The 26,383-nt window shown below is 38.2% G+C and overlaps 1 protein-coding gene across 4 annotated transcripts in view; it reads left to right on the top strand.

Annotated features, from left to right (window-relative positions):
• The window catches only part of GPBP1 (GC-rich promoter binding protein 1), a 73,255-nt gene that overhangs the window by 15,960 nt on the left and 30,912 nt on the right, over positions 1–26,383 (top strand). For all 4 annotated transcript variants that reach the window (XM_015072565.3, XM_053223154.1, XM_015072564.3 and 1 more), the window contains exon 3: positions 13,225–13,344. In XM_015072565.3, coding sequence (XP_014928051.1) covers positions 13,282–13,344 — 63 coding nt within the window. In that variant the 5' untranslated portion in view covers positions 13,225–13,281. The remainder of the gene's footprint in view (positions 1–13,224; positions 13,345–26,383) is intronic.

Raw genomic sequence — 26,383 nt, forward strand, 5'->3', positions numbered from 1 at the left:
AGCTAGGTTGAAAACTGCTTGAAAAATGCATTCACCTGATAATCATGATGTTTTAAGGACTTTTCGTTGTAACTTAGTTGCCTCAGTTTTTCCATTTAAGACAGACAACTGGTAGTTTTCAGATTTTTCACATGAATTACTCTTTGGTCTTTTTCATTAAAATGAATCCTTGTTATAAGAACATTGTAGAAATGGGGACAAGTGAGTGAAAATGTTTTCAAGTTAGTCCTTTAAAGTAAGACTTTGAAGGCAATTTGATGAAAGGAGCTTCGGTTGGAGACAAAGTTGGCTTAGGTTAGTGGAAAGCAAGTTAGGACTGCAGTGGTAGCTTAAACTATTGCTCTTCTACGTGTTTGGGAGATTACGATTGTATTTTATATGGTTGTAGTTGTACCTCAAGGCAGTGCCTGACAGGTGAGACTAAAACTAACACACAGAATTTAGGGAATTACTAATACAGCTCTTACTAAGATTAATATTTTGTATAAGGTAAGATCTGTACTTAATGTATTCTCAGTTACAGTATGTAAATAGGTAAATATGTAAATATGAATTTCAGGGGCACCTGGGTGGCTTGGTATATTAAGCATCTGACTTGGGCTCAGGTCATGATGATCTCAGTGTTCATGAGATCAAGGCCTGTGTCAGGCTCTGTGCTGACAGTCCAGAGCCTGCTTGGGATTCTCTCTCTCCCTCTCTCTTCCTTCCCTGTGCTTGCTTTATCAAAATAAATTAATAAACATTTTTTTAAAAAGCTTTAAAAAATAATTTCACTTATCACTGATTGGTGGGACCTTGGAAAGTTTTTTGTTTTTTTTTTTTCCCATTGTAAAGCTTATTTATTTTGAGAGAGAAGACAAGCAGGTGAGGGGCAGAGAGATGTATAGATAGAATCCCATCCAGGCTCTGTGCCATCAGCATAGAGCCTGATGTGGGGCTTGAATTCATGAACCATGAGATCATGACATGAGCAGAGATCGAGTCGGACACTTAACTGACTGAGCCACCCGTGTGCCCCAGACCTTGGGAACCTTATTTACTTACTTATTTTTGACCTTGGGAACTTTAAGATGGGTTTCACATCTATACAAAAACCTATTTATCTTTTTTTGAAGAAAAGATTTTATCAGTATCCTCAGGGTGTACTGAGCACTAAATGAGATACTTGTAAAGTCCTGTGCAAATTGCCTAGTTAATAGTGTGTGTGTGTATATGTGTGTATATATTACGTATATTATATATATGTATTATAAATACGTAATATGTATATTACGTATTTTTAGCTATTGTCTTTATAATCAATAAATCAAGGTACTTGAGTTTCCAAATCTTTGATTTCATGTGAAGGATCCGATCTCTGAACTCTTTGTGAAATGACTAGCTCATAGTGTTAGGTTCATTTTATAAATTCATTGGTTGAAACTTGTTTGCTGCTTTTCAGCCTTATTTGGCTTGAGAAAAAGGTAATGTTAGTTTGAGGATTCAAGAAATGATAAAGTTAAGTCAGAGTAAACAGAATTTAAAATTATTTTGAACACATGCACCCATTACAAATTACAAAAAGTACAAAGATTTTTAGAGATCACCCCCTCATGCCTGTTTCCCAGCACTTGTTCTTATCTGAAGATAAGAACCCACTGAGTTCTGAAGAAACCACTGTTTTATGTACTTCTCTGGAGAGCTGTAATGTGTGTAAGCGCTTTATATTATTTTTAACGTAAGTAGTAGTAGCATGAGGTTCACCTTGCTCTACAGCCTATTTTTTTTTCTTAAGGAAATATTTTGGATAGTTATTTCATAATAATGTATGTAAAGCTATAGCTATTCCATTCTTTTTATATTGATGGCTTAATGTCTGTTTAACCAGATCTTTTCATGTGCATTGTTTCTTTTTTTTTTTTTTTCTACTAGAAATAATGGTAGTACCCTTGTAAATGTGGGATACATTCTTTTTTATTTTTAAAGTTTATTTACTTACAGGAGCGAGAGTGAGCAGGGGAGGGACAGAAAGAGGAGACAGAGAAGAATCCCAAGCAGGCTCCATACTGTTAGTGCAGACCCCAGCACAACCCTGAGCTGAAGTTGGTTGCTTAACCGACTGAGCCACCCAGGCGCCCCTGTAATACTCTAGATTTCTTGTGAAGTTTTTAAATGTTTTCTTATATTTGAACGTCTAATCTATAATTTTAAGTAGAGTTCGATAACTGAAAATACTGGGCATTGTTTCATGGTCCAAACTGTAAAATAACAAACTATAGAATATTTTTCTTTAGTGTGGCCATGGTCCTTAGGCAAGTATTTTTTTTTTTCTTGATGTTTATTGCAGCATTTACCATCCTTTCTTGATGATCATCACTTTACTTATTTACTTAGTTACTTTATTTATTTATTTATTTATTTTAATGTTTGTGTATTTTTGAGAGAGGGACAAAGCATGAGTAGGGGGAGAGGCAGAGAGATGGAGACACAGAATCTGAAGCAGGCTCCAGGCTCTGGGATGTCAGCACAGAGCTCGACGCCTGGCCCAAACCCACAAACCGAGAGATCATGACTTGAGCTGAAGTCAGACACTTACTGACTTGAGCTGTCCAGGTGCCCCTATGATAATCACTTTAAATGTTGATTTAAAAACATTTGTAGGCTCTGTTTAAGACCTATGGAATCAATCTATTGGGGGAGGGGTCTCTTTTACTTCGTATTAGGGAAGTCTGGAAATCACTTAGCACTTAGTATGTGCCTACTTAAATATTAATAAGAATTTTACAACATTGAAAACAATTTCAGTGGAACAGGATGTCCTAGTATTCTCAAATATTAGAAATGTGACTCACAAAACTATAGAATAAATGTCACAGACTGATCATTTTTTAAGAATGATTTTCCTTTTATAACCTGATACATGAAGGTTATCGGCCATTTATTGTAGTATAACCCTTTGGAGATGGCATTTCACATTCAGACAGGCTCTGCTTCTTTGGGTTATGCATCTTTGGCTAGAATATTACAAAGTAAAGTAGTGCTTTCTTGTGCTCATTGCATTCTATCATTTGGCACACTATTTCAGTTTGTTCTGTGACTGATGATGTTCACTTTGATCTGTTGATTAAGGATTTCCCAGGCTATTTTCTTGGCTGTTTGACTGCAGAGCTGTAGTAAGTAGTTTGTTTTTGTTTTGGAGGATGGGAGGTACTTAGAAATTGTGTAAATAACCTCTTCTTCCTTTAATTTTTCATTGTATGCCTTTATATCCAGATTCATGGTGTTTTATTCAAGGGATTGTAGTACAGCACTCTTATTTTTATTGAAGTGAAACTCACATTACATGATGTTAACCATTTTATTTTTTTATAAATAATGCATCAATTTTATTTCAGCCCTCACCTTTTTTTTTTTTAACATTTTTAATGTTTATTCTTGACACACACACACACACACAGCATGAGCAGGGGAAAGAGCAGAAAGAGAGGGAGACACAGAATCCAAAGCAGCCTTCAAGCTCTGAGCTGTCAGCACAGAGCTTGACACGGAGCTCGAACTCATGAACTGTGAGAATCGTGACTTGAGCTGAAATCGGATGCTTAACCGACTGAGCCACCCAGGTGTCCCAGCCATTTTATTTTTTAAAAATCATGTTATTTTTTAGAGGGAGAGTGTGCATGCAAGCTGGGGAGAGAGGCACAGGGAGAGGAAGAGAGAATCTCAAGCAGGCTCCATGTTCAGCCCAGAGCCCTAGCCTGGGCTTGATCCATGACCCTGGGGTCATGACCTGGGCCAAAATCAAGAGTGGGATGCTCAACTGACTGAGCTATCAAGGCACCCCTGAAGTTAACCATTTTAAAACACAATTCAGTGGCATTTAGTACATTCACAATGGTGTAAAACCACTTTTATCAAGTTCCAGAACATTTTTGTCATCGTAAAAGAAAAATATGTATCCATTTAGCAGTCACACCCTATTCCTCTGTCCCAGCAATTTTTGGCAACTACCAGTTGGCCTATCATCTCTATGGATTTACTTATTGTTGATATTTCATATAACTAGAATTATGCAATATGTGATCTTTTGTTTGGCTTCTTTTCACCACTTAGCGTGTTTTTGAGTTAACTCTTTCAGCATGTGTCAGTACTTCATTCCTTCTTACACTGTATATATATTATACCACATGTTTATACACTGATGTGTGATGGACATTTGGACATCCCACTTGTTACTGTGAGTAGAGCTGGTGTTGAACACTGGTGTGCAGGTATTTGAATACCCATTTTCAGTTCTTTTAGAGATATATACATAAATATATGTAGTATTTCTGGGTCATATGGTGTGTGTATGTGTGTGTGTGTGTGTGTGTGTATACATATATATATATATACACACACACACACACAGACATATATGTAACTTTTTGAGGAGTTACGGAAATTTTCCGCAGTGCTTGCATCAATTTACCTTTTTATTAACAATGTCAAAGGGTATCAATTTCTCTCATATCTTTTTTATTTATTTATTTATTAAAAAATTTTTTTAAATCTTTATTATTTATTTTTGAGAGAGAGAGAGTATGAGCAGGGAAGGGGCAGAGAGAGAGACACAGAATCGAAAGCAGGCTCCAGGCTCTGAGCTGGTAGCACAGAGCCCAATGTGGGGCTCAAACACACGAACTGTGAGATCATGACCTGAGCTGAAGTCGGACGCTCAACCGACTGAGCCACCCAAGCGCCCCTTTATATTTTTGATATTAGATCCTTATCGTATAGGATTTGCAAATATTTTTTCCCATCCTGTGAGTTGTATTTCCACTTTCTAGATAATACCTTTTGCCATAGAAGTTTTGTATTTTTATGAAGGCCATTTTCCCCCCTATTGCTATTTATGCTCTTGGTGTCATGTAAAAATCCATTGACAAATCCAAAGTCATGGAGCTTTATCGCCTATCTTCTTCTGGTAGCTTTTATTTTATTTTATTTTATTTTATTTTATTTTATTTTATTTGTATTTTTCTGATAGCTTTTATAGTTGTTTGATGATCCATTTTGAGTTTATTTTTGTATGTGGTGTGAATAGTGTAGTCCATTGAATATCCACCAGTCTCAGCATCATTTGTTGAAAAGACTGTTCTTTCCCCCATTAAATGTTCTTAGTGTTTTGCTCAAAAGTTAACTGGCCATACATGTATGACCTCATTTCTGGACTCTTTGTTCTATCCCATTGGTTCATATATCCTTATGCTACTGTGATTTTATTTTTGTAGCTTTGTAATAAGTTTTGAAATACAGAAATGTGAGTTCTGTAAATGTACTCTCCTTCGCAGTTAATGTTTTAGATGTTTGGGATCCCTTGCAGTTCCAAGCGAATTTGAGAATGCCTTTTCTGTTTCTATGAAAAAGGATGTTGGAATTTTAATAGATAGTATGCATATGTTATATACTTACACTGTGGTGGGCGTTGGTATGTTTGGTGGTGTCCTACATGTCTTTTTGTAGCTGGGGTGCAGAGATAGGTGCAAAAGCACCTGGCTCTGAGAGTCCTCAATACACCAGGCTCAGCCCCTCAAGGCTGACAAAATCCAAAGGTATAAAAGTGACTGGGGGTGAAACAAGAAAGGAATTTATTTCATTGAGGCCAACACCAGGAAGACTGTGGACTAGCATCTCAAAGATGATTTGTAAAATAACCAAAAATACTTCCGGGTTTTGCATAAGGAGAATGTATGCCAAGGAGAATGTGAGATAATTAAAATTTTAATAAAATTAAAAGAATTAATGGAAAAATCCATGGTGAACACAATGTAAAATGTAAATGAATATCAAGATCAGTAAGTTATCTTCTCTAAAGATAGCAGATCTTTTCACAGATCTTGTTGGGTCAAACAAGGAACCAACTTTTAGTGCTCACAGGTTGCAGCTTTTAATAAGACTTGACTGAAGATTTATCGGTTACAGAAACTAATTTCAGTGCAATACAATAGGAGTTTTATTTATGCTGTCTGCACATGCTGCTACTTTGAGAGCTTTTCAAACAAGAGCCACTTGTACCTAAGTAGAGACACCTCTAACCATGTTCACCTAGTGTTTTGTTGGAGATGCATGTCTGAAGACAAAAAGGAATAAAAATAAAGGAAAATTAAAAAGTAATTTAACTCTCCCAGTCTTTGCCTGTTGGGTCTTTGTTGGGGAATTTCTGGAATGGTTAGCCACACAGTTTACAACTTAGATTTCGTTTCCTGCTCTTGTTGAAACTAAAGATCAATCTGAAGTGAAAGTTGAGGGTTTTCTCAGGGTTTTTTTCTGAGCAAGTGTCTTGATCTGGGCATATATGTGTGGTTTTCTAAGTCTCCTGGTATAAGGGAGTTCTCTGCAATGTCATAATTTCCCAGAGAAATTCTCTCTTGGCGTCTATTTACAGCCTTTGGGTGTGCTGTTGTTTACTCAATTATAAACCTTGGTCCCAGGGAGGAGGTTGTTGATTTGCTGTATAATGTTTTGGAGGAATGCCTCTAGCTTAGCGGTTTTTCCTTGCATGGTAGGTAAAACAAAGGCAGCTACCTCAGGTTATTCCTTAGCTCCCAGACAGGTTTATACAGACAAACATAATCCTTTGAGAATAAGGTCTACTTGACTCCAGAAGCAAACCTGGGTTTCACACTGGCTTCAGGACCTCCACTATGCTAGGGAGAGATGGGAGTCAATGACAAATAAAAATGCTATAAACCTTTTCTACTGTTTTTAAGTTTGCGTTTTCTGGATTCATTGTTTGCTTGATTGCTGTAAGCCTTTTGATTGTTTCAGAGTACTGACAAAGCTGATTTTGACAGATTTTGCTTGACTTTTTGGTGTTTCTGTGAAGGGGTAGGCTCTTGGAGTTCCTTTTTTGGTCATTTTTGTGTTGATGTCCTTCACATGTGTTTTCTTATTTTAATGTCCGTTTTGTCCCTGATTTGGCTACTGGGAACCCATTCATGCTGGTTTCTATGTCCTTTTGATATTTTGTAATCATTATTTAGACATTTCTTTGCTTTTTGCTAAAATAAAATATTCTGGGCTTATTTTGTCATCTTCTTTCCCCAGCCCTGGAATCAGCTATTTTTCAAAGCCCTGGTTTTGTTTAGTGGAAAACCATTTTTAGAAGCCGAGGCCCAGTGTTAAGTATGCTCATTGCTATTGGAGTCACTATGCTCAGGCTCTCTCATTGCAGAGTTGGGGGAGGTATATATACATAAACAGGAATATTTACCTTTATGGTTATATGTGAACATTAGTATCTTAATATTATTTTTTAGTATCTTAATATTGTTAATATGACTGAATTAATTGTTCATGATAGTGATACATTACATTACAACACCACAGCATTCTCTTTAGTTTTCACGCTTTCTGTTACTAGTTGCTGTGTTCTTAGAATAGTATGAAACTTACCTTTCATTATTCTGAATACTTACTTGATTATTTCCCCTGTATATAATCAGTTTTCTGTTGTAGCCATTGTCACCTGCCCCATGTGGATACCCACCTCTCCCAGCTTAGCCTCTTGACTGTGATCACTCCTTTCTTCCCCCGCACATGGATGCCTTCCTTACTACTCTTTTGGGCTCAGTGTCCCATCCCTGACTGTCCCTCTCCGTGGATACCCTTCCTCACTTTGTTTTGATATCGACATCCTGTGCTGGGCCACTCCCAGGTGTTGATACCCTCTTACTGACTCTGCCTGTTAAGATCTGGATCCCCTGGCTCCTCTGCTTTTCTCCCATATAATAACTGGGATAATAAGTGGGAAGAGGAAGACCCACTTTTTAAATAAAATCTAATATATTAAACTGAGCTTATTATACTAAAAAAGTATTTCACAGGTGAATTTGAATAGTTGTTTTCTGGTTCTTACCTTATTAATGAAGGATTGTGAACAGTTTGGCTAAATGAAAAAGTTAACCTTGTTAAAGGGTTCTATGTAGATAGTCTGATAAGTTGTGTTTTTAGAACTTTAATAGTTATCAAGTTGAATCTTGAAAGGTAATTGGTAGTTGTCTTAAATTTTGATAAAGAGAAGAAACATTTTGGTGTTAACTTACCAAAGTCAACCAACCTAGTAACTGAGTTGATTTGAATGTAGGACAGAGTCTGAAGCCTGTGTTCTTTCTTAAAAATCTTTCTTAGTTAAAAAGTTAAAATGCCTTAGCTGTTAGTTGGTTTTGCATGTTTTTGACGTGCTTTGTGACTTAAAGTTTATTTATGGTGTCTGAAATGTAAACCATTATAAAGATAGTAAGTTCACTGTTCATCTAAATTTGAGGTTTTCATTGAAAATATTTGGCACAAACTTTTGGTGGGTTCAGAAGTAAAAGCATTATAGGAATTAGGAAAAATCATATTGTGTACTTTTTGCCACAGTGCATTTTTCAATCTGAAGAACTCCATTTTGGATATTTAAGTCTGGTGCGTACACTTATAAATATACAGTATTTCAATTAGGGTTTTTTCAGAACCAGTTTTCCCCTGGAGAATTTTTTTAATAGTTGATGTTTTAGACTGAAGGCATTTATTCATGAACAGGTTGTAAGTTGGTCGAGATTAGAAATTAGTATTTTCATACCATCAGCTTTTTTTGTAATTTTATTAAAAATTTTTTTTTAATGTTTATTTATTTTTGAGAGAGACAGAGTGTGAGTGGGGGCGGGGGTGCAGAGAAGAGACTAAGACACAGAATCTGAAGCAGGCTCCAGCCTCTGAGCTGTCAGCACAGAGCCATATGCGGGGATCGAACCCACAAGCTGTGAGATTATGACCCGAAGTCGGACGCTCAACTGACTGAACTACCGAAGCACCCCCATACCATCAGCTTTTAAAACTCTTAATTATTTATGTCTACATGGGCCCATCAGACCTAATGGATCTGGTGGAAGTTTCCTAATAACCTGGAATTACTGGTTATTTACATCCTCCCACCCCAGCAGTTTCCTGTAAGTACTAGTTTTTATATACAAACATTTTTGATGAGCGTATTTCTGATACTGTTTGTATTCATTTGTGTTAAGAAACAATCCATCATAGTAAATTTAAAGATCAAATTGGTTTTATTCAGTTTCATGAATGGGGTAGCATCCTATCTATCAAATAGATAAGAGCTCCTAGGAGCTGTACAAAATGGCAGGCTTTTATAGGCAGAAGAGGCTAGGGACAGGGAAAAAGTGGACTACTATATCTTCCATTAGGGAATGGAAGGGGTCTATCAGGTGATTACCTCACTAGTGCTGACCAAGAAATTCCAGACTGACCAGCTAAGATTTGATTTTTGGGAAGGTCTGAAAGCACAGTCAGGTTACATAGAAGTAAGTCTTGGTTTGTTGATGTGGGGCTTAGAATAAGTGACTCAGTTTGGGTCTTTTTGTTTCTTTTTAACGTTTACTAGGGAAGCCATAACAAAAACAAACTGAGTGTCTTAAGTAAATTTATTTTCTCACAGTTTTGGAAGTTTAAAGTCCAAGATCAAGATGCCAACAGAGTTGGTTTCCTCTGAGAGTTCTCTCCTTGGTTTGTAGATGACCACCCTCTTGTTGCCTCTTCACATGGTCTCTTTTCTGTGCAACCCTGGTGTCTTTTCATTGTGTCCAAATTTTCTCCTCTTATTAGGGCACAGAGAATTGGAATGGGACCCACCCTAACACCCTCATTTAAGTTAATCATCTGATTAAAGCCTTTATCTCCAAATATGGTTACATTCTGAGGTTGGGCAGTTAAAACTTGGATATGGGAGTTTGTGGGGGCAAGGGGGCACAATTTGTCTCCTAATATTATGCAGGGAAAGTAAGAATGAATTCTGATGGCACTAAGTGTGGCTAAAAAGAAAATGATAGGGTGGCACTTTTGAAAATTTAATTTGCCTTTATACAGGTAAGGGGGTAAAATTTCTTGTAGCCTCCTAGGTTCCCTGGTTTGGGGCACTGTAAATTAGACTGACAAAAGACAGATTAACAAGAGAAAACAAATAAAAGTTTATTAGAATATTCTCTCATAGGGGAGTAATTTAGGGATGGTTAGACTTTGCTAAATAACTCTTTACCTAATTCCATTGGGGAGAGAGAGGGAGGGGAGAAAGGGCAGTAATGGAAAAACTAGATGGCTTGGGAAAGATAGGTAAATGGACCCTTAGGAAAATTGATGGGAGAAATGATAGTTTGTGGCAATATCTCCGTTTGGGACTGAATTTTTTTTTTTTTTTTTTTTTTTTTTCTCCTTTGTAGAGAAGAGTTGCTCCAGGGGAGCGGAATCATAAATCCTTTGGGAGGCTCTGCTTTTAGATAGATAAGGGATTTCAGGAACTAAAATGCCTTTAGCTCAAAACTGTTAGGTTAAAATGGCATAATTTGGGGTGGCATATCATAATTCCTTCACACACTGTGTAAATGCCTTAATAATTAAGCGTTTTTTACCTTTTTTTTCAGAACGTGAAAATTTCTACCATTAGCTATTCATACTTTGTTCTTTAAAAACTAGGTTCAAATCACATTTAAAGATATTGCAGAAATGAATATGTAATAACAGTGATTTGCCACCTAGGGATTGTTTTTAGCATATAAGTTAGCGAAGATTGTTTAAAATAAGCTTTAAATTATTGGTTATTTTAGGTTATCTGCATTTCCCTGTGAATTTTTGATATAAAGTATAAAAACTTTTTATTCCCAGTTACTGAAACTAATTTTAAAGAGTTTCCAACAAAAAGTTGTTGGAAAAGTAACATCTTGTCACAAACATCACAGAGCAGCTTACTTTGTAGCTTCATTTCAGAATAATGAAAATCCTTTGTATATCCAAAGACACTTAAGTTTTAATTTCAGAAAACTTGAAAATGTAGTGTAAGGTGACAGAATTAGAGTTTACTGGATTGTTTGAATTTTTATGTAGTTAAGTATACTCTTCCATTTGTTTCATAAACGTATTACTGGAATTTGTCTCATATTTTTCAGATTTTATCAAGGTTTTTCCACGTTGGGCTCATGGCTCATACAAGCATTTAGTATTTGAACATTTTCATTACCATAGTGAGTTAACCATTTGTATCTATTTCTGTATTTGGCCACTCTTAACCTTAACCTTTAAATTTTTAAATAGGTCCCTACTGTTTGGAATAGTAAAAATAAGACTACTTCCGTAATATTTGAGAATGTTTTTTAAAAAGTATTTTAGCAAGTTGGTGTGACTGAAGGATTCTGCCATAGAAATTATATTTGAAAGAATTTGGAAAAAAGAAGATTAACAATGGTATCGATTATTTTTTTTTTTATTTCACTGTTGAGATTATGCAATTGTAAATACATTAGTCATTAGTAAACTCAGACCTTGGTAATGCATAGAAAATTTGATTCCTTCATCAACTGGTAGTCTAAGCTTTATAATGAAAGGAGTACAGTTGTCCAGTTGGCTTCTGCATTATTTAAAACAAACAAACAGAGGCGCCTGGGTGGCTTGGTCAGTTAAGCATCCGACTTCGGCTCAGGTCATGATCTCGCAGTCCGTGAGTTCGAGCCCCGCGTCGGGCTCTTTGGTGACAGCTCAGAGCCTGGAGCCTGTTTCAGATTCTGTGTCTCCCTCTTTCTCTGCCCCTCCCCTGTTCATGCTCTGTCTCTGTGTCAAAAATAAAAATAAACGTTAAAAAAAAAATAAACAAAAACTATGAATTTGCTGTTTAGATTGGGCTGGCAACTTGAAACTTTGATGGGGTTGATAGAGGCACCCAAAAAGTTAAATTTAGAGTGCAGAAAAGCTGTAGCTCCTGAAATATTTAAGATGACTGTTGTGATGATTATAATTTTAAACAGCCATTTTAATTATGGGCATTTTCAAATACACATGTGACTAGGGAAAAAGTATTTATACACCTCCTTGTACTACCATTTATAAACATGTGCAGCCTTTTTTTAGGAAAAAAAAATTTTTTTTAACATTTACTCATTTTTGAGGGACAGAGAGACAACAGGAGTGGGGGAGGGGCAGAGAGCGAGAGCGAGACAGAATCCGAAGCAGGCTCCAGGCTCTGAGCTGATAGCACAGAGACTGACGCGGGGCTCAAACTCATGAACTGTGAGATCATGACCTGAGCTAAAGCCAGATGCTCAACCGACTGAGCCATCCAGGTGTCCCAGCCTGTATCCCTGTTGAACATCATATGATTTTTAAAGCAAATTAAAAAAAAAATGTTTATTTTGAGAGGGAGACTGTACTCATGTCTGAGCAGGGGAGGGGCAGAGAGAGAATCCCAAGCAGGCTCTTCTTTGTCCACTTAGAGCCCCACTGGGGCTCCATCTGAGAAACTGAAATCATGACCTGAGTCTACATCAAGAATCGGGACTCTTAACTGACTGAGCCACCCCAGGTACCCCTAAAGCTAATTTTAAAGCAGATCCCAGGTGGATCAATTTAATAGACTTCAGTATTTCTTTTAAATACCACCATCACACCATTATTATATCTAAATTGACTAATAATTTCTTAATGTCATTTAATGTTCACTTCATGTTTAAATTTTTGATTCATAATATTCATTCTTTAAAGGTTGGTTGGTTTGAGTAAGGATCTGTATAAGGCCCACCTGTTGTGTTTGATTATTTGCATATTGACAGCCATTTATTTGTTGGGGGAAAAAAAAAACCGCAGATCATTTGACCTGTCCAGTATCCTGTGATCTGGATTTGCTGGGTTATTTCCCTCAGATGTCCTTAATTTGTTCCTCTTTGTTGAGCTTCCTGAAAGTTGGTAGTTAGATCAGATTTCAGGTTACATCTGGGGTGGGAGCAGGAATGTATTATAGGTAAGATTGTTGTGCATCTTCATGTGTCACATCTAGAGACACTTGATGTCTAGTCTATTTGTGATTAGACCATTGTAATTTTAAAAAATAAGGTTTACTGAGGTATAGTTTACTTACACTGAAGTTGGCCAGTATTAAGTGTACAATTTGATTTTTGACAGATGGGTACATTTGTATAACTACAATCAAGATAAAAACCCTGTTAGCTCAAAATCTTCCTCCTTCCCTTTGCAGTCATACCCGTATGCCTCAGGCCCTCACCCCCACTCTTCTGATCTAGTTTTTGTTACTGTATTTTTGCCTATTTCAGAATTTCATTATAATTGGAATCTTACAGTAGTAAGATCATTGTCACTCAGAAGAGAGCATAAGAAGATAAATTGGGCAAGGAGCTCCAGGTCTAATTTCCTTCCATTTTTATATGACAGGGACTTGCCATGAGGTGTTGAAGCCTTGTTTCACTGAGTTGGAGAGACTGGACCTAAATGGCGCAGCATGACTTTGCTCCAGCCTGGCTTAATTTTCCTACTCCACCATCATCAACAAAGGTACTCTTTCTTGCATTTCTCTTTGTCTTTTTGTGTGCCTCTCAGTTCGTGTTCTACACAAAGGTAGCTTAAATGTAAAGCCTTAGTATTTTTGAGGAGAAAATTTGTGTTACCATCTAAATTCTTTCTTTTTTTTTTAATGTTTATTTTTGAGAGAGACAGAATGCAAGTGGGGGAGGATCAGAGAGAGGCGGGGGGCACAGAATGTGAAGCAGGCTCCAGCCTCTGAGCTGTCAGCACAGAGACCGACGCGGGGCTCGAACTCACGAACCATGAGATCATGACCTGAGCCCAAGTCGGACGCTCAACCGACTGAGCCACCCAGGCGCCCCAAAATTATTTCATGTTGAATTTGTCAGTTTTAGTATACCATCACCATACTTGTTTCATTTACTTTGGTTGTCTTTTGTGCTAATCAAATTTGTACACATTTTGCTTTTTCTTTTAAAGTTTATTTATTTATTTGAGCCTGTGCATGTGCAAGGGAGTGAGAGAGAGAATCCCAAGCAGACTGCATGCTGTCAGCACAGAGCCCGCTCAGGGCTCTGTCCCATAAACCCTGTTATCAAGATGATTGTAAATTGAGATCAGGAGACAGAAGCTTAACTGACTGAGCCCCCCAGGCATCCCCCCCACATTTTTATTCAGACCTGTTGGATACATTGAACTTTACTTTTGCATCTTACCTTTGCCTATACTATTTTTCAAAGAAAAATTTTTTTTAATATTTATTTTGAGAGAGAGAGAGACAGCACGTGAGCAGGGAAGGGGCAGAGAGAAAGGGAGAGGCTCCAGGTTCTGAGTTGTCAGCACAGGGCCCAATGCCGGGCTCAAATTCCCCAGCTGTGAGATTATGACCTGAGGCAAAGTTGAACGCATAACCTGCTGAGCCACCCAGGGCCCCCTATCTGTACTATTCTTAAGAAAAATTTGAGGACTTTGAAGTCTTTCCATGCAACCAGGAGACTTTTTCGGATACATAAGACTTTGGCACAGCTCTAAAATTTCAGGAGTAATGAAGACTTTGCAGTGTTATAGATGAGGCCTCAGTAATCTAAGAAATGTTCCTTTTACTTAAAAACCCAAACATAATAGTTGGAATAAGACTTGTGAGGCACTGCAGTTGTCTTCCACGCCCAGGTCATGATCTCATGGTTCTTGAGTTTGAGCCCTACATCAGGTGTCTGCTGTCAGCCCTGAACCCGCTTCTGATCCTCTGTCTCCCTCTTTCTCTGCCCTTCTCTGTCTCAAAAATAAACACTTAAAAAGCTTGCTAAGTAAGAGAGGGACCTTGGAATTTGTTAGAATCCATCTGTCTGGCTTAATAGTTGTCTTTGACTTTGTTTTTTCTATAACGCAAAGGAATTGAGAGAGTCTTAATCATCTGTTTGCCTGTTAATCATACTCTACCATGCTAAGGTGTTCACCTAGGAGCTTTTGAGGTACAGACAGTTCTTACAAAAACAGTTGTTAAAAGTAGCTCTTATGGGAAAAATTTTTGTACTTTGGAAAGTCGTTCCTCAGTCAGGACGTGTCAGATCATAATAATTGGTCCATAGTTTTGCCTCATAATTTTGTACAGATGGATTCTCTGGAAGGTTAATTGAGTTCCTTGTTGTTCATACAATTACTGTGAGCCTAGACTAGAATCCAGGGTGCATTTCCTATTCCATTTCTTGACATAGGACTTACTTTGGAATGCCGTCAAATGATTAAACATCTCATTTCATAGCCTATAAAATGGGATTTGAGATTGGAGACTTCTGTTGATTAAGCTACTGAGATCACTTAAAAAAAAATTTTTTTTTTAACGTTTATTTATTTTTGAGAGAGCATGAGAAGAGGAGGGGAGAGAAAGGGGACACAGAATCTGAAGCAGGCTCCAGGCTCTGAGCTGTCAGCACAGAGCCTGACGCGGGCTCAAACCCTCTAACAGCAAGATCATGACCTGAACCGAAGTTGGATGCTTAACCGACTAAGCTACCCAGGCACCTGTGAGATCAATTTTTAATGTTTATTTATTTTTGAGAGAGTGCGAGTGAGCATGAGTGGGGGGAGGGGCAGAAAGAGGAAGACACAGAACCAGAATCAGGCTCCAGGCTCTGACCTGTCAGCACAGAGCCCTACCGGGGGCTAGAACTCACAAACCCCAAGATCATGGCCTGAGCCACAGTTGGGATGCTTAACCAATTGAGCTACCAGGCGCCCTTGAGATCACTTCTTACAGATTTTCCTCCTTTCCTCTTAGGTATGGGTCTCTGCAGTTTGCTCCTCACCCTGTTAAACCCAGCTGCTCTAATCTAGCCATTTAGGGGTCATTCTTAATTTGTGCCCACTTCACAGCCTGGATACATAAGAGTTTCGTGCTCCCCACCTTCCTTTTTTCTTTTTTTGTTTCCTTTTCTGAAATAGGTATAAGACTTGTTTTCATTTGCAAGCCAATTGATAAAAATTATCAGTACCTGGAAAGTTAGTTACAACATATTAAAAAGTATGGGAATACATCTTTTATAATCAAAAGTGATTACTTTAACGTATAAATGCTATGGTCTGCCATTTTATTTATTAAAATTTTTTAGCTTTATTTACTTTGAGAGAGACAGTGTGAGCCGGGGAAGGGACAGAAAGAGAGGGAGAGAGAATCCCAAGTAGGCATCCACAGAGCCCGATGTGAGGCTCGAACTCATGAACTGTGAGATATGACCTGAGCCGAAGTTGGACATTCAACTGTGTCAGCCAGGTGCCCCTAAAAATTTTTTTTAAGTATATCCATTTATTTTGAGAGAGGGAGGGAGACAGGCAGGGCAGAGACACTGGGGGAGAGAGAATCCCAAGCAGGCTCTGCACTGTCAGCGCAGAGTGCAGTGTTAGGCTCCAACTCACTGACCTGAGCTCAAGTCAAGAGTTAGATGCTTAACTGACTGAGCCACCCAGGTGCCCCTGTGGTCTGCCATTTTAATTTGTAATTCTTTTTTATGTATGTATTTATTTATTTGTTTTAAACTTTGATTTAGTTTTTATTTGAATTATAGTTATTTAAAGTACAATATTGGTTTTAGGAGTAGAATTCATTGATTTATCACTTACAGTACTCAAAAAATTGAGATTAATTTTTGTCTTTGTTCAGATGTTAATCTGAGATTTATATGTGGTGAAATCCTTACTGCTTTCCTGAACCTGACTCTTTCTGGATATAGGTCTACATGAATGATGATGATGATGATTTTCAAAATTGGGATTGCCTATTCTGAATCTCAATTCTAATTTGTTCTGAATTACCTACAGAAAATAGTATTTGAACTCTTAACTAGCAGTGGTTGAAATTATTTGTTTAGACCTTACCCAGACCTTTTATGACAAACACAAAACTTTTAGTAATGACTTCTTAAACTTTCCATCTTATCCTTTCATGTCTCAAAGTCTCACTATTCATCGAGTCTCATTTATAATTAACCTCTTGTTTTCTGCCAGAGCCCTTTTAATCTTCTATGAAATAAGTGGAACAGACATTAATTGACTGTGGGTTTCTCTATTACAACATAACAGAATTCTTTCATTTATTTGTTGTTTGAAGGGATGATAAGAGGACTTGAAATAAAAAGAATGTTTTTAGAAGAGCATTTTAGCAGTTTTCTGAGGTGTGTAGAGTTTTAGCCCCATCATGTGGTGAAATTACAAACTGCATGTGGTTGATTATATGTCTGGCATAACCTTTACTTGAGATGTTGATTGGGACCCAGTAAAAAGTAAATTTTACATAATGTTTTTGTATACACACAGGTGTAACTAAAACAAAAGTCAGTATACCTGTGGTGCACTAATATATTCTCTGGTGGTTTTCTTTTCTGTTCCCTTTTATTCCATTAAAAAAATGTAAATTGTTACTGATACTATCATCCTTTAATAGGTCCTGAGTTGCATTTTAAAGAACATTTAAAAAGTAACAATTTTATTATTGAAGCATTACTGAACTGAAATGGTTGTAGATACTGGAAAATTTTAAATAACTCTTTGGTTTAGAATCTTCTCCTTCTAGTTGTCTTACTTGAGGAAGGATGATAAAATGATCCCTGTAATAGGCTGCTCTGAAGTATCCTTTCATAGTATTGTTAGAAGGAGGAAGACTCCAGGGGCACCTGGCTGGCTCATTCAGAAGAGTACGTAACTCTTGATCTTGGGGTCCTCAGTTGCAGCCCCACAATGGGTGTGAAACCTACTTAAAAAAAAAAAAGTAGGGGGGAAGGTGCCTGGGTGGCTCAGTCACTTAAGCTGTTAAGCGTCTGACTCTTGATTTCGGCCCAGGTCATGATCTCATTGTTCAGATGGCGCAGAACTTGCTTGGGAGTCTCTCTCCCCCTGACCCTCCCTCTCTTTCTCAAAATAAATACACTTAAAAAACAAATTAAAAAAGAAGGAAGATTCCAGGGGTGTGATACTAAAAGAGCGAATGGGTGGTAGGAAATAAGAAAATATGGGAATTTTTATTCTTCTTAAATAAAAAGTGACATTAAACTTGTGACCTTCCACTGCAGTTAATACATATTCATATTCAGTATTCTGTAGTTACTTCTGTCACTAGCATTAGTGCATTATGTATTCTTTTTTGGCAGCATCTAAAAAATAGTGGTTTAATATTTACCAAAACTTTTTTATTTTCCAAGTTTATTTTTGTGAGAGAATGAGTGAGCATGAGGGGGTGGAGGGGCAGAGAGGAGACAGAATCCCATCCAGGCTCTGTGCTGTCAGTGCAGAGCCTGACTCGGGTTCAAAGCCAGGAACCGTGAGATCATGACCTGAGCTGAAATCAAGAATTTAAAGTTCAGGCTAAAGAGAGGATCAGAAAGTTCAGTCAGACTGGTAGTGGAGTTCATTGAAACTTCTTGTTTACTATGTAAAGTTTTTATTAACTAGGGACTCATATTGTGAGCATCTGAGAAAACATTGCTAAATTAATTTTTTAAAAGGAATCCAGGATAATATTTAAAGTATGTAAAAGGTAAAGAGGGCGATAGAGATGGTTTCTTCCTTATTACAGATGTTGTAATAGCTTTTTTTTTTGAGTCCTCATTATATGCCAGTGACTGTATATAACACTTGATGTGAATGCTAATAAAAATCATAGGCAGTAAATTCTCTTTTTTTCCTTCCCATTTACAAAGGAGGGAACTGAGGTTGAGAGAGAGGAATATGTGTCCCAAAGTGCTAAAGCTGGGATAGGAGTCCAGGTAGTAGCCTAATTTTCAAAAGTGCTTTTATGTAAATGCTTTTGTTAAATACTAGAATGCTTTTGTGTAAACATCAGAATATATATATTTTCAAAGTTTATTTTGAGAGAGGAAGAGAGGGAGGGGCTGAGAGAGAGAGACAGGGGATGGGAGTAGGGGGAGTGAATCTCAAGCAGGTTCCATGCTGTCAGTGCAGAGCCCGATGCAGGGCTCAATCCCATGCACTGAACTGTAGTATTGTGGCCTCAACTGAAACCAGCAGTCCTACGCTTAACCGACTGAGCCAGCCAGGCGCCCTTACACCAGAATATCTTTATTCTGGTTTGGATAAATGAAATTTTCTTCAGAGATGGCCTCTCCAATATCTTTCTATGATCATCAGTACATACAGATTGAACTATTCAGTGGCTGTGTAATCTTTGATTGAATATTTCTACATGGGTTATTTAATTAGTTTACATATTAATGGACTAAGCTGTAGGTTTAGGCATCTCTCAGATATATTTGTAGGGTGAAATTTAGCAGTATAATCAGTGGATCAGAGGGTTTGTACATTTTGGTTGGTAATGTGTAATTGCTTTCAAATTTTATGAGGGGGGCTAGTGTTCTCAGTTTTGGCAAAACTGGTTGTTTTTACATTCTGTGAAATTAGATGTAAAATAGTACTTCATTGTTTCGATTTGCATTGTTTAATTATGGTTGAGTGTATTTTGGTGTTACGAAGAGTTTCTTAACTGCTTGTTCAGGGACACCTAGGTGGCTCAGTCTGTTGAACGTCCAACTCTTGATTTTGGCTCAGGTCATAATCTCTCAGTTGTGGGATTGAGTCTTGGCTTTGGCTCTGCTGACAGCACATATCATGCTTGGGATTCATTCTCTTGTCTCTTTCTGCCCCTTCCCCACTCTTATCCATGTACTCTTTTTTTTTTTCTCTCTCAAATAAATAAAAAAAGAACTGCTTATTCATGTAATCTATTTCTTAGTGATTTGTGACATCTTTTTTCATATTGGAGAATTTGCTGTATGTAGTAAATATTTGTTTTGATAATTCTTCTTACATTTATTTTAATTCGTGTATAGTTAACATGCAGTGTTGTATTAGTTTCAAGTGTACCAATGTAGTGTTTGAAGAATTCAGTACATGTTTTGATAATTCTTTAAAAAAATCATGTAGAGGGGTGCCTGGGTGGCTGAGTCAGTTAAGCGTCTAACTTTGGCTCAGGTCATGATCTTGGGGTTCGTGAGTTCAAGCCCTGCTTCATGAGTTCAAGCCCCCCATGTCAGGCTCTGTGCTGACAGCTCATAGCCTTGAGCCTGCTTCGGATTCTGTCTCCTTCTGTCTATGCCTCTTAACCCACTCGCGCTCTGTCTCTCTCTTTCAAAAATAAATATTAAAAATTTTTTTAAAAATTAAAAAAAAGTGACTTTAAAAAACCATGTCGAATTTTTTTTTTTTTTTTTTTACATTTATTTATTTTTGAGAGACACAGTGAGAGCACGAGCAGAGGAGGGGCAGAGAGAGGAGACCCAGAACCTGAAGCAGGCTCCAGGCTCTGAGCAAGCGTTCAGCATAGAGCCTGTTGCGGGGCTCAAACCCACAAACCGTGAGGTCATGACCTGAGCTGAAGTCGGATGCTTAACTGACTGAGCCACCCAGGTGCCCCACCATGTAGAATATTTTAATGAAATACTTATTAAAAACACAAGACAGTCCTTTCTTAACATTTTGCTATGTCAGCTTTTACTTCTTTGGGAAGTAAGGCATTATGTATGCAGTGAAGTCCACTGTTGTTATTTCTTCACAGTCCTTTGTTTTTATTTTCCCCAGGTGTTCTCAGTGCATGTTCTTATAACTACATATGCAAATGTCAAATAGTATTGTTATATATGTTTTTTTATTAGTAATTATCGTTTATATAAAGTCTGCATCTTTTACATTCATTATATTTTTGAAAAATTTTCTCCCATGTTGATATCTGCAGAATTAGTGTAATTATCTTAAAACTCTATATGGTATCCTATTTTTTGTCTCTGTATTAGATTTAATTTGTCCATTTAAGTTTAGATTGTTTAAAATGTCACTCCATTGGAATGTTCTCGTAATATGTCCTTGTACACATGAATTAAGAATTTTTTAGGTTACTGTACTGCTCCTCACACTTTTTTTTTTTTAAATATTTATTTATTATTGAGAGAGACAGAACATGAGCATGGGAGGGACAGAGAGAGAGGGAGACACAGATTCTGAAACAGGCTCCAGGCTCTGAGCTGTCAGCACAGAGCCCAGTGTGGGGCTTGAACTCACCAATTGCGAGATCATGACCTGAGCCGAAGTCAGACACTTAACTGACTGAGCCACCCAAGTGCCCCTCCTCACACTTTGAATGGATAAGAAAATAACGTGGGGATTTTATTAAAATGCAGATTCTGATTTCAGTAGTTCTTGGATGAGATCCTAATTCCAACATTCTTCAAAGTGATGCTGATTTCTGCTTCTCTGTGGACCAGTTTCAATAGAAGGCTCCAACTTACAGTTAGAAGAAAAATTGTTGGGACTTGGTTAGATATTGCCAAATTCATTTTTGTGTGGTGTAGTGATATATACTCTTGTATGCTGTGTAGAACTATTGTCTTTACTTTAATTCTTGCCAAAATTTTATCACAGTTTACTTCTCTGCAAATCCTTGTTTCTTGGACAAGGAGTTAACATTTCTGTGAAATGCATCTTCACGTCATTTGTTAATTTCTTTTGGGTTGCTTTTTTTTCTCTTATTAGTTTAGGACAAAATTATACACATCATTACACACATGTATGTATATATTCTATGTATATATGTGTATAGGTCATCTTTAATGTCTTTAAAATTACAGTTTTTTTCCAGTTTTTCATGAATTAGGTATATTCAAGTATTTCACAGTACTTGTTGCTATTTTAAACAGTATTTTAAAAAGATTTGTCACTGGGGCGCATAGCTGGCTCAGTCAGAAGAGCATGTGACTCTTGATCTTAGGGTTGTGAGTTCAAGACCCACAATGGGCATAGAGCTTACTTAAAAAATAGTAAGTGGTGCCTGGGTGGCTCATTAGGTTAAGTGTCCAGTCCGACTTTGACTAAGGTCATGGTCTCACGGTTGGTGAGTTTGAGCTGTGCATCAGAGAACCTGCTTTGGATCCTCTGTGTCCCTTTCTCTACCTACCTCCCATGGGTTTGCTCATTCACTCTCTCTCTCAAAAATAAATAAACATTAAAAAAAAATAAAAGACTTTATTATTACTGTTCGTTGCAGATATATTGTATCTTGTGCTAGTATTGTATCTAGCAACTTTAATTCTTACCCTGTGTTATATTTTGGATTTTTAAGCCTGGGCAATCATTTATTCACAAATGATAAGTTTCCTAGCTACCTTTTTAGTCTTATTGTATTTCTCTTTTTTTTTCTCCGGTTAGTTATATGTCTTATTCTTACGTTACTTTGCTGACTATATGTCAATCTGTGAAGGATCTGGGTTTTATCCTACTTGCAAGGTAATATAGATGCAGGGAGAAGACTGCTGAGTCAGTGACCAAGAGCTTTATTACTTATTAGCATGACAAGTATGATATTGGCACTGATTCTTTATGCCCCCTAAAACTTTGGGTAGTTGACGTGGAAGGGCCCACGTGGATGCTACCCTTGGTGCTGAGTGGGGAATTTATAATAAGCCTGCTCTTTGTCCCAGAGAAGGATGTTACCTATCATCCCTCAAATGGTGCTTACTGCAAACGTCACCTTGAGAAATGGGCCATAGAAAGAGCAGTGAAGGTCTTGCATTTTTGGCATATTAGAACAGAAGGAAATGCTCACCGTCTATGGTGGATTGCCTGTCCCAACAGCTCTACAATCAGCTCTGTGTGTTCTTGGCCAAACTTGTATTTTCATATGACTACCATTCAGCCAGCCACTCTGATTATTTTGATAGAGGCTAGAACAAAATTCATTTAATTGTCTTAAACAGCATTTAATTAAGGCTACTGTTAACATCCCTAACAGCCAGGTGAGGCCAGGATTCAGCTGGATGTGAACAAGTCCTAGAGTGGATCAATAGGTAATTTTTCAGCCAGACAGTATATGGTCTACGCCTGCTGTATTATCCATTAAAATGCACTCGAGAATTTAAACTGATCTGAATTTTGGTGTCATTAACCTACATTTATAAGGATTATAGGTGGTCCAAAAATCAACTCTCATCCTTAATAGAAGACAATCTGTGACTTATTTTCCCTCACATAGAAACATTGAAGGGGTACACATCAGTTTAGTTAGGGATTTGTTATTAAGCTTGTTTTCGATAACTTTTACATTAGTTCGGTTAAGAAGCATAGACGGTGTCACCATTACTTGCAGCATCGTTTGCCACATGTGGCATAACAGAATACTGCTCAGGTGTTGGGAGAATCATGAAGTTTTATCAGAATGAAACCATTTTTTTTAAGCGTTTTTTACACATTGACTTTCAGGAGCTGCTGTTGATATCAGGCACAGGAGAATATTTAAGGATTGTTTATGGCCACATGAGTTTTTCTGATTTTGAAGTATGAGTAGGGATGATCCTTCTAGCAGTAGATGAGTGTTTTCTTCTCCGTTTCTGTTTGACTCAGGCCTTGGTGCTGTTTCTAGGGGTTAGAGCATTAATTGTTTTCCTTTCTTCCAGTACTTTCTGGGGTCAAAGATGTTCCCTCTACAGATGCTAGGGTTTTTTCTTTTTTAATATTATTTTATTATTTTTGAGAGAGAGAGACAGTGTGAGTGGGGGACAGGCAGACAGGGGAGACATAGAATCCAAAGCAGCTCCAGGCTCCGAGCTGTCAGCATAGAGCCCGACGACACGGGGCCCGAACCCACAAGCTGTGAGATCATGACCTGAGCTGAAGTCGGACGCCTCAACCAACAGAAGCCACCCAGGCGCTTTTCTTTTACACCCATGAAATTGGTGTGTCTCATTTGTTGTTGTTGTTTTTTTAATGTTTATTTACTTTTGAGAGAGAGAGTGAGACAGAGTGTGAGCAGGGGAGGGGCAGAGAGAGAGGGAGACACAGAATCTCAAGCAGGCTCCAGGCTCTGAGCTGTCAGGACAGAGCCTGACGTGGGGGTCGAACCATGAACCATGAGAACATGACCTGAGCCGAAGTCAGACACTTAACTGACTGAGCCACCCAGGCACCCCTTATGTGTCTCATTTGGATAGCTGACTTCACTTAAAAGAAAATTCCCTACTTGTACCCAGATTTTTTGGTTTGGAAGAATTGGATGTGAGTGGAACCAAGGACCTTTTTATGTAATTGCAGTGATGTGTCATATTGCTCACCCTAGTCCACATTGGACCTTACTGAGGACTGGGTGAGAGATAGTCACACAAATGGTCACTGTCTTCAGATACAGGACCATCTCCCTCCAAAAAGAGAATCCAGGTGGCCAAACCAGATTATTTGAATTCTTTAGATTTCTTTTTTGGCCAGTGCATCACCCTGAGAGGTACATTGGCCTGCAGTTTCTCTTAGGAGAAAGAAACAACATGTCAAGGGATAATCAGGGCAGATCCTGGTATTTTGTTTTTTAAAGTTTATTTTATTTATTTTTGAGAGAGAGAATTCCAAGTAGGCTCCACGCTGTCAGTGCAGAGCCTGACGCAGGGCTTGATCCCATGAACCTGTGATATTAAGACCAGAGCCAAAAGCAAGAGTCAGATGCTCAACTGACTGAGCCACCCAGGGGCCCCCAGAATCCTGATATTTTAAAAATAGGTCTGTATTATCTCCTAACTCATTTTTTAAAATCCTAAATACTACCTAGGAAATGGCTAAGAAAAGATGATTTCTTTATGGGTTTGTTGCATTCATTGACCAAAGTGTCTCATTAAGGTGTGTGAAATGAGGAATGTAGAGTTGTAGATTGTCCAGAGTTGAATGTTGAGATTGTTAGTATTGCTTGACAATACTGGATGCCTGCGGATAGTAGAGGGTGTAGAGTGTCCATTTAGTATTTGAATATCGACCCATTGCAGGTTGAACTTCATGACAAAAGATGTACTATTACTGGAATGTTAGTGCTTGGAATACCAAAAACATGACATGGATTTATTTCAAGGGTCACGATAGTGTGACCAGAGTTAGCATTAGCCAGTCAGATTGCAGCAACAACACTGTAACCTGAAAAAATTTCAACAGTGAAGAAACACTATAGATAGCTCCAAGAAGTGATCAATGATTTGATGCAGTTCCTCTTGTGTAACGTGGCCTCCTTTGCAGCCTCCTTTGCAGCACGACAAGTAGATGAGCTGTTGGCAGGAGTCTCAGGCTGGCATGCAGAGGTGGCTTCTGCATCAGAAAGGAAAAGTCGTTTATTTTGTGACCAGTCTATGGTAGTGGATTGTTACAGGTCTGGTGTGGTGGATCTAGGTAGCATGCTACAGACTTCAGCAGTATTCTGATTTTAGTTCTTTATGCTAGCGCATCTTACTATGAGCATCTGAGTGACTCAGATTGTCTCATCAGCTATAGTTTCAGTTTGTGACTCCAAAGAATTACCTTTAATCTGCCAGTCTCTAGTTTCTCAGGTGACTGGCCAGATGACTGGACGTTGGCAACAGTCGAAGAGGCAGAAAAATAATAGAAAATGTCTAGTCCTTAAAGCTTATCTAAGGCCAGGGTCCTGCTTTTCATTTTAGCCCTTTGTGCTGACTGACAGTCCATTTGGTCTTCCAGAGTTGTTGAGGCTGGATGGCTGCTGCCACCCAGTGGACACTGTCCTCTCTTAACCTAGTTGAACCAGACCCCGGGGAATTAAGGAAACTATGATTTGAGAGCCTTATTGAACCAGGAGCTTGTTAAGGTGGCAGGCAGAGGAATAAGGTTTACTGTAAAGGGTAGTTGCCACTTCTTTGTGCAAAACAAATGTCCCAGTAGTCAGGTCAGCTGCATGCTCAAATACTTTTCATTAGGTTGAGAGCCCTAATGGGCCCCTTTTTTTGTTCTTAGTTTAAGTTGTTCACTTTAAGAGCTCAGCAGTAGGGCAAGAGCCATATTCCCTTTAGAAAGGGGATGTATGTGTCAGGCACATGGCACTTCTGTACTGGGAAGTAGCCTCTCTGAATATCCCATTACCCATCAGGTCTTCAATTCTGTCTCTGATATTTTTTCTTTCTTTTGAGAGGCTTTGGTGTTTCTGCTAGACGACCTGGAAGGGGGACAGAAACCTGTCATCCTGTCATATCCCTGAATGGAAGAATCTTGAGCATTTTCATTACAAGCATGTAACATTAGTACCAAGTTAAAACACAACAAACAATGGTAAATTGAATTGGCCTAAAGGCCCCACCTGCAAGATCACTTTAATTTCCCTTTCCTACTGCTGAATTTTCTCCAAACTCCAAAATCAGTCAAATTGGGTTTTAGTGGCATCTTTTCTCACTATAGTGACACTGACGGAGAAGTTTCGTCCATGCGCTTTAAGGTTACACTCTAAGCTTTCAGGAAATGATTTCTTCATCTGTGAATGAGGGAAAGTGCAGGGTGGAGGAGAAAACCACTCCTTTGGGCATTGCATGGGTGGCTTGTAGGCTTTTTGTTTTCTGATTCCTCAACTCAGAGTTGATGTTGCCTCTTCTCTTGTGTACCTTTTGGCTTCATCAAACACCCAGGATGGGGCCTTTCCTCCCCCCATACACCACATTGACTTGGCTTTGCCCCACATTCCTCAGTATTTTCAGCCACCCTTCGCTTAGTACTGTGTTGCTCCTCATGGGAGTGAGATGGTGACTTGAGCATGTATGTCTAG

The sequence above is a fragment of the Acinonyx jubatus genome, chromosome A1, assembly GCF_027475565.1.
Source record: "Acinonyx jubatus isolate Ajub_Pintada_27869175 chromosome A1, VMU_Ajub_asm_v1.0, whole genome shotgun sequence".
Lineage (NCBI taxonomy): Eukaryota > Metazoa > Chordata > Mammalia > Carnivora > Felidae > Acinonyx > Acinonyx jubatus.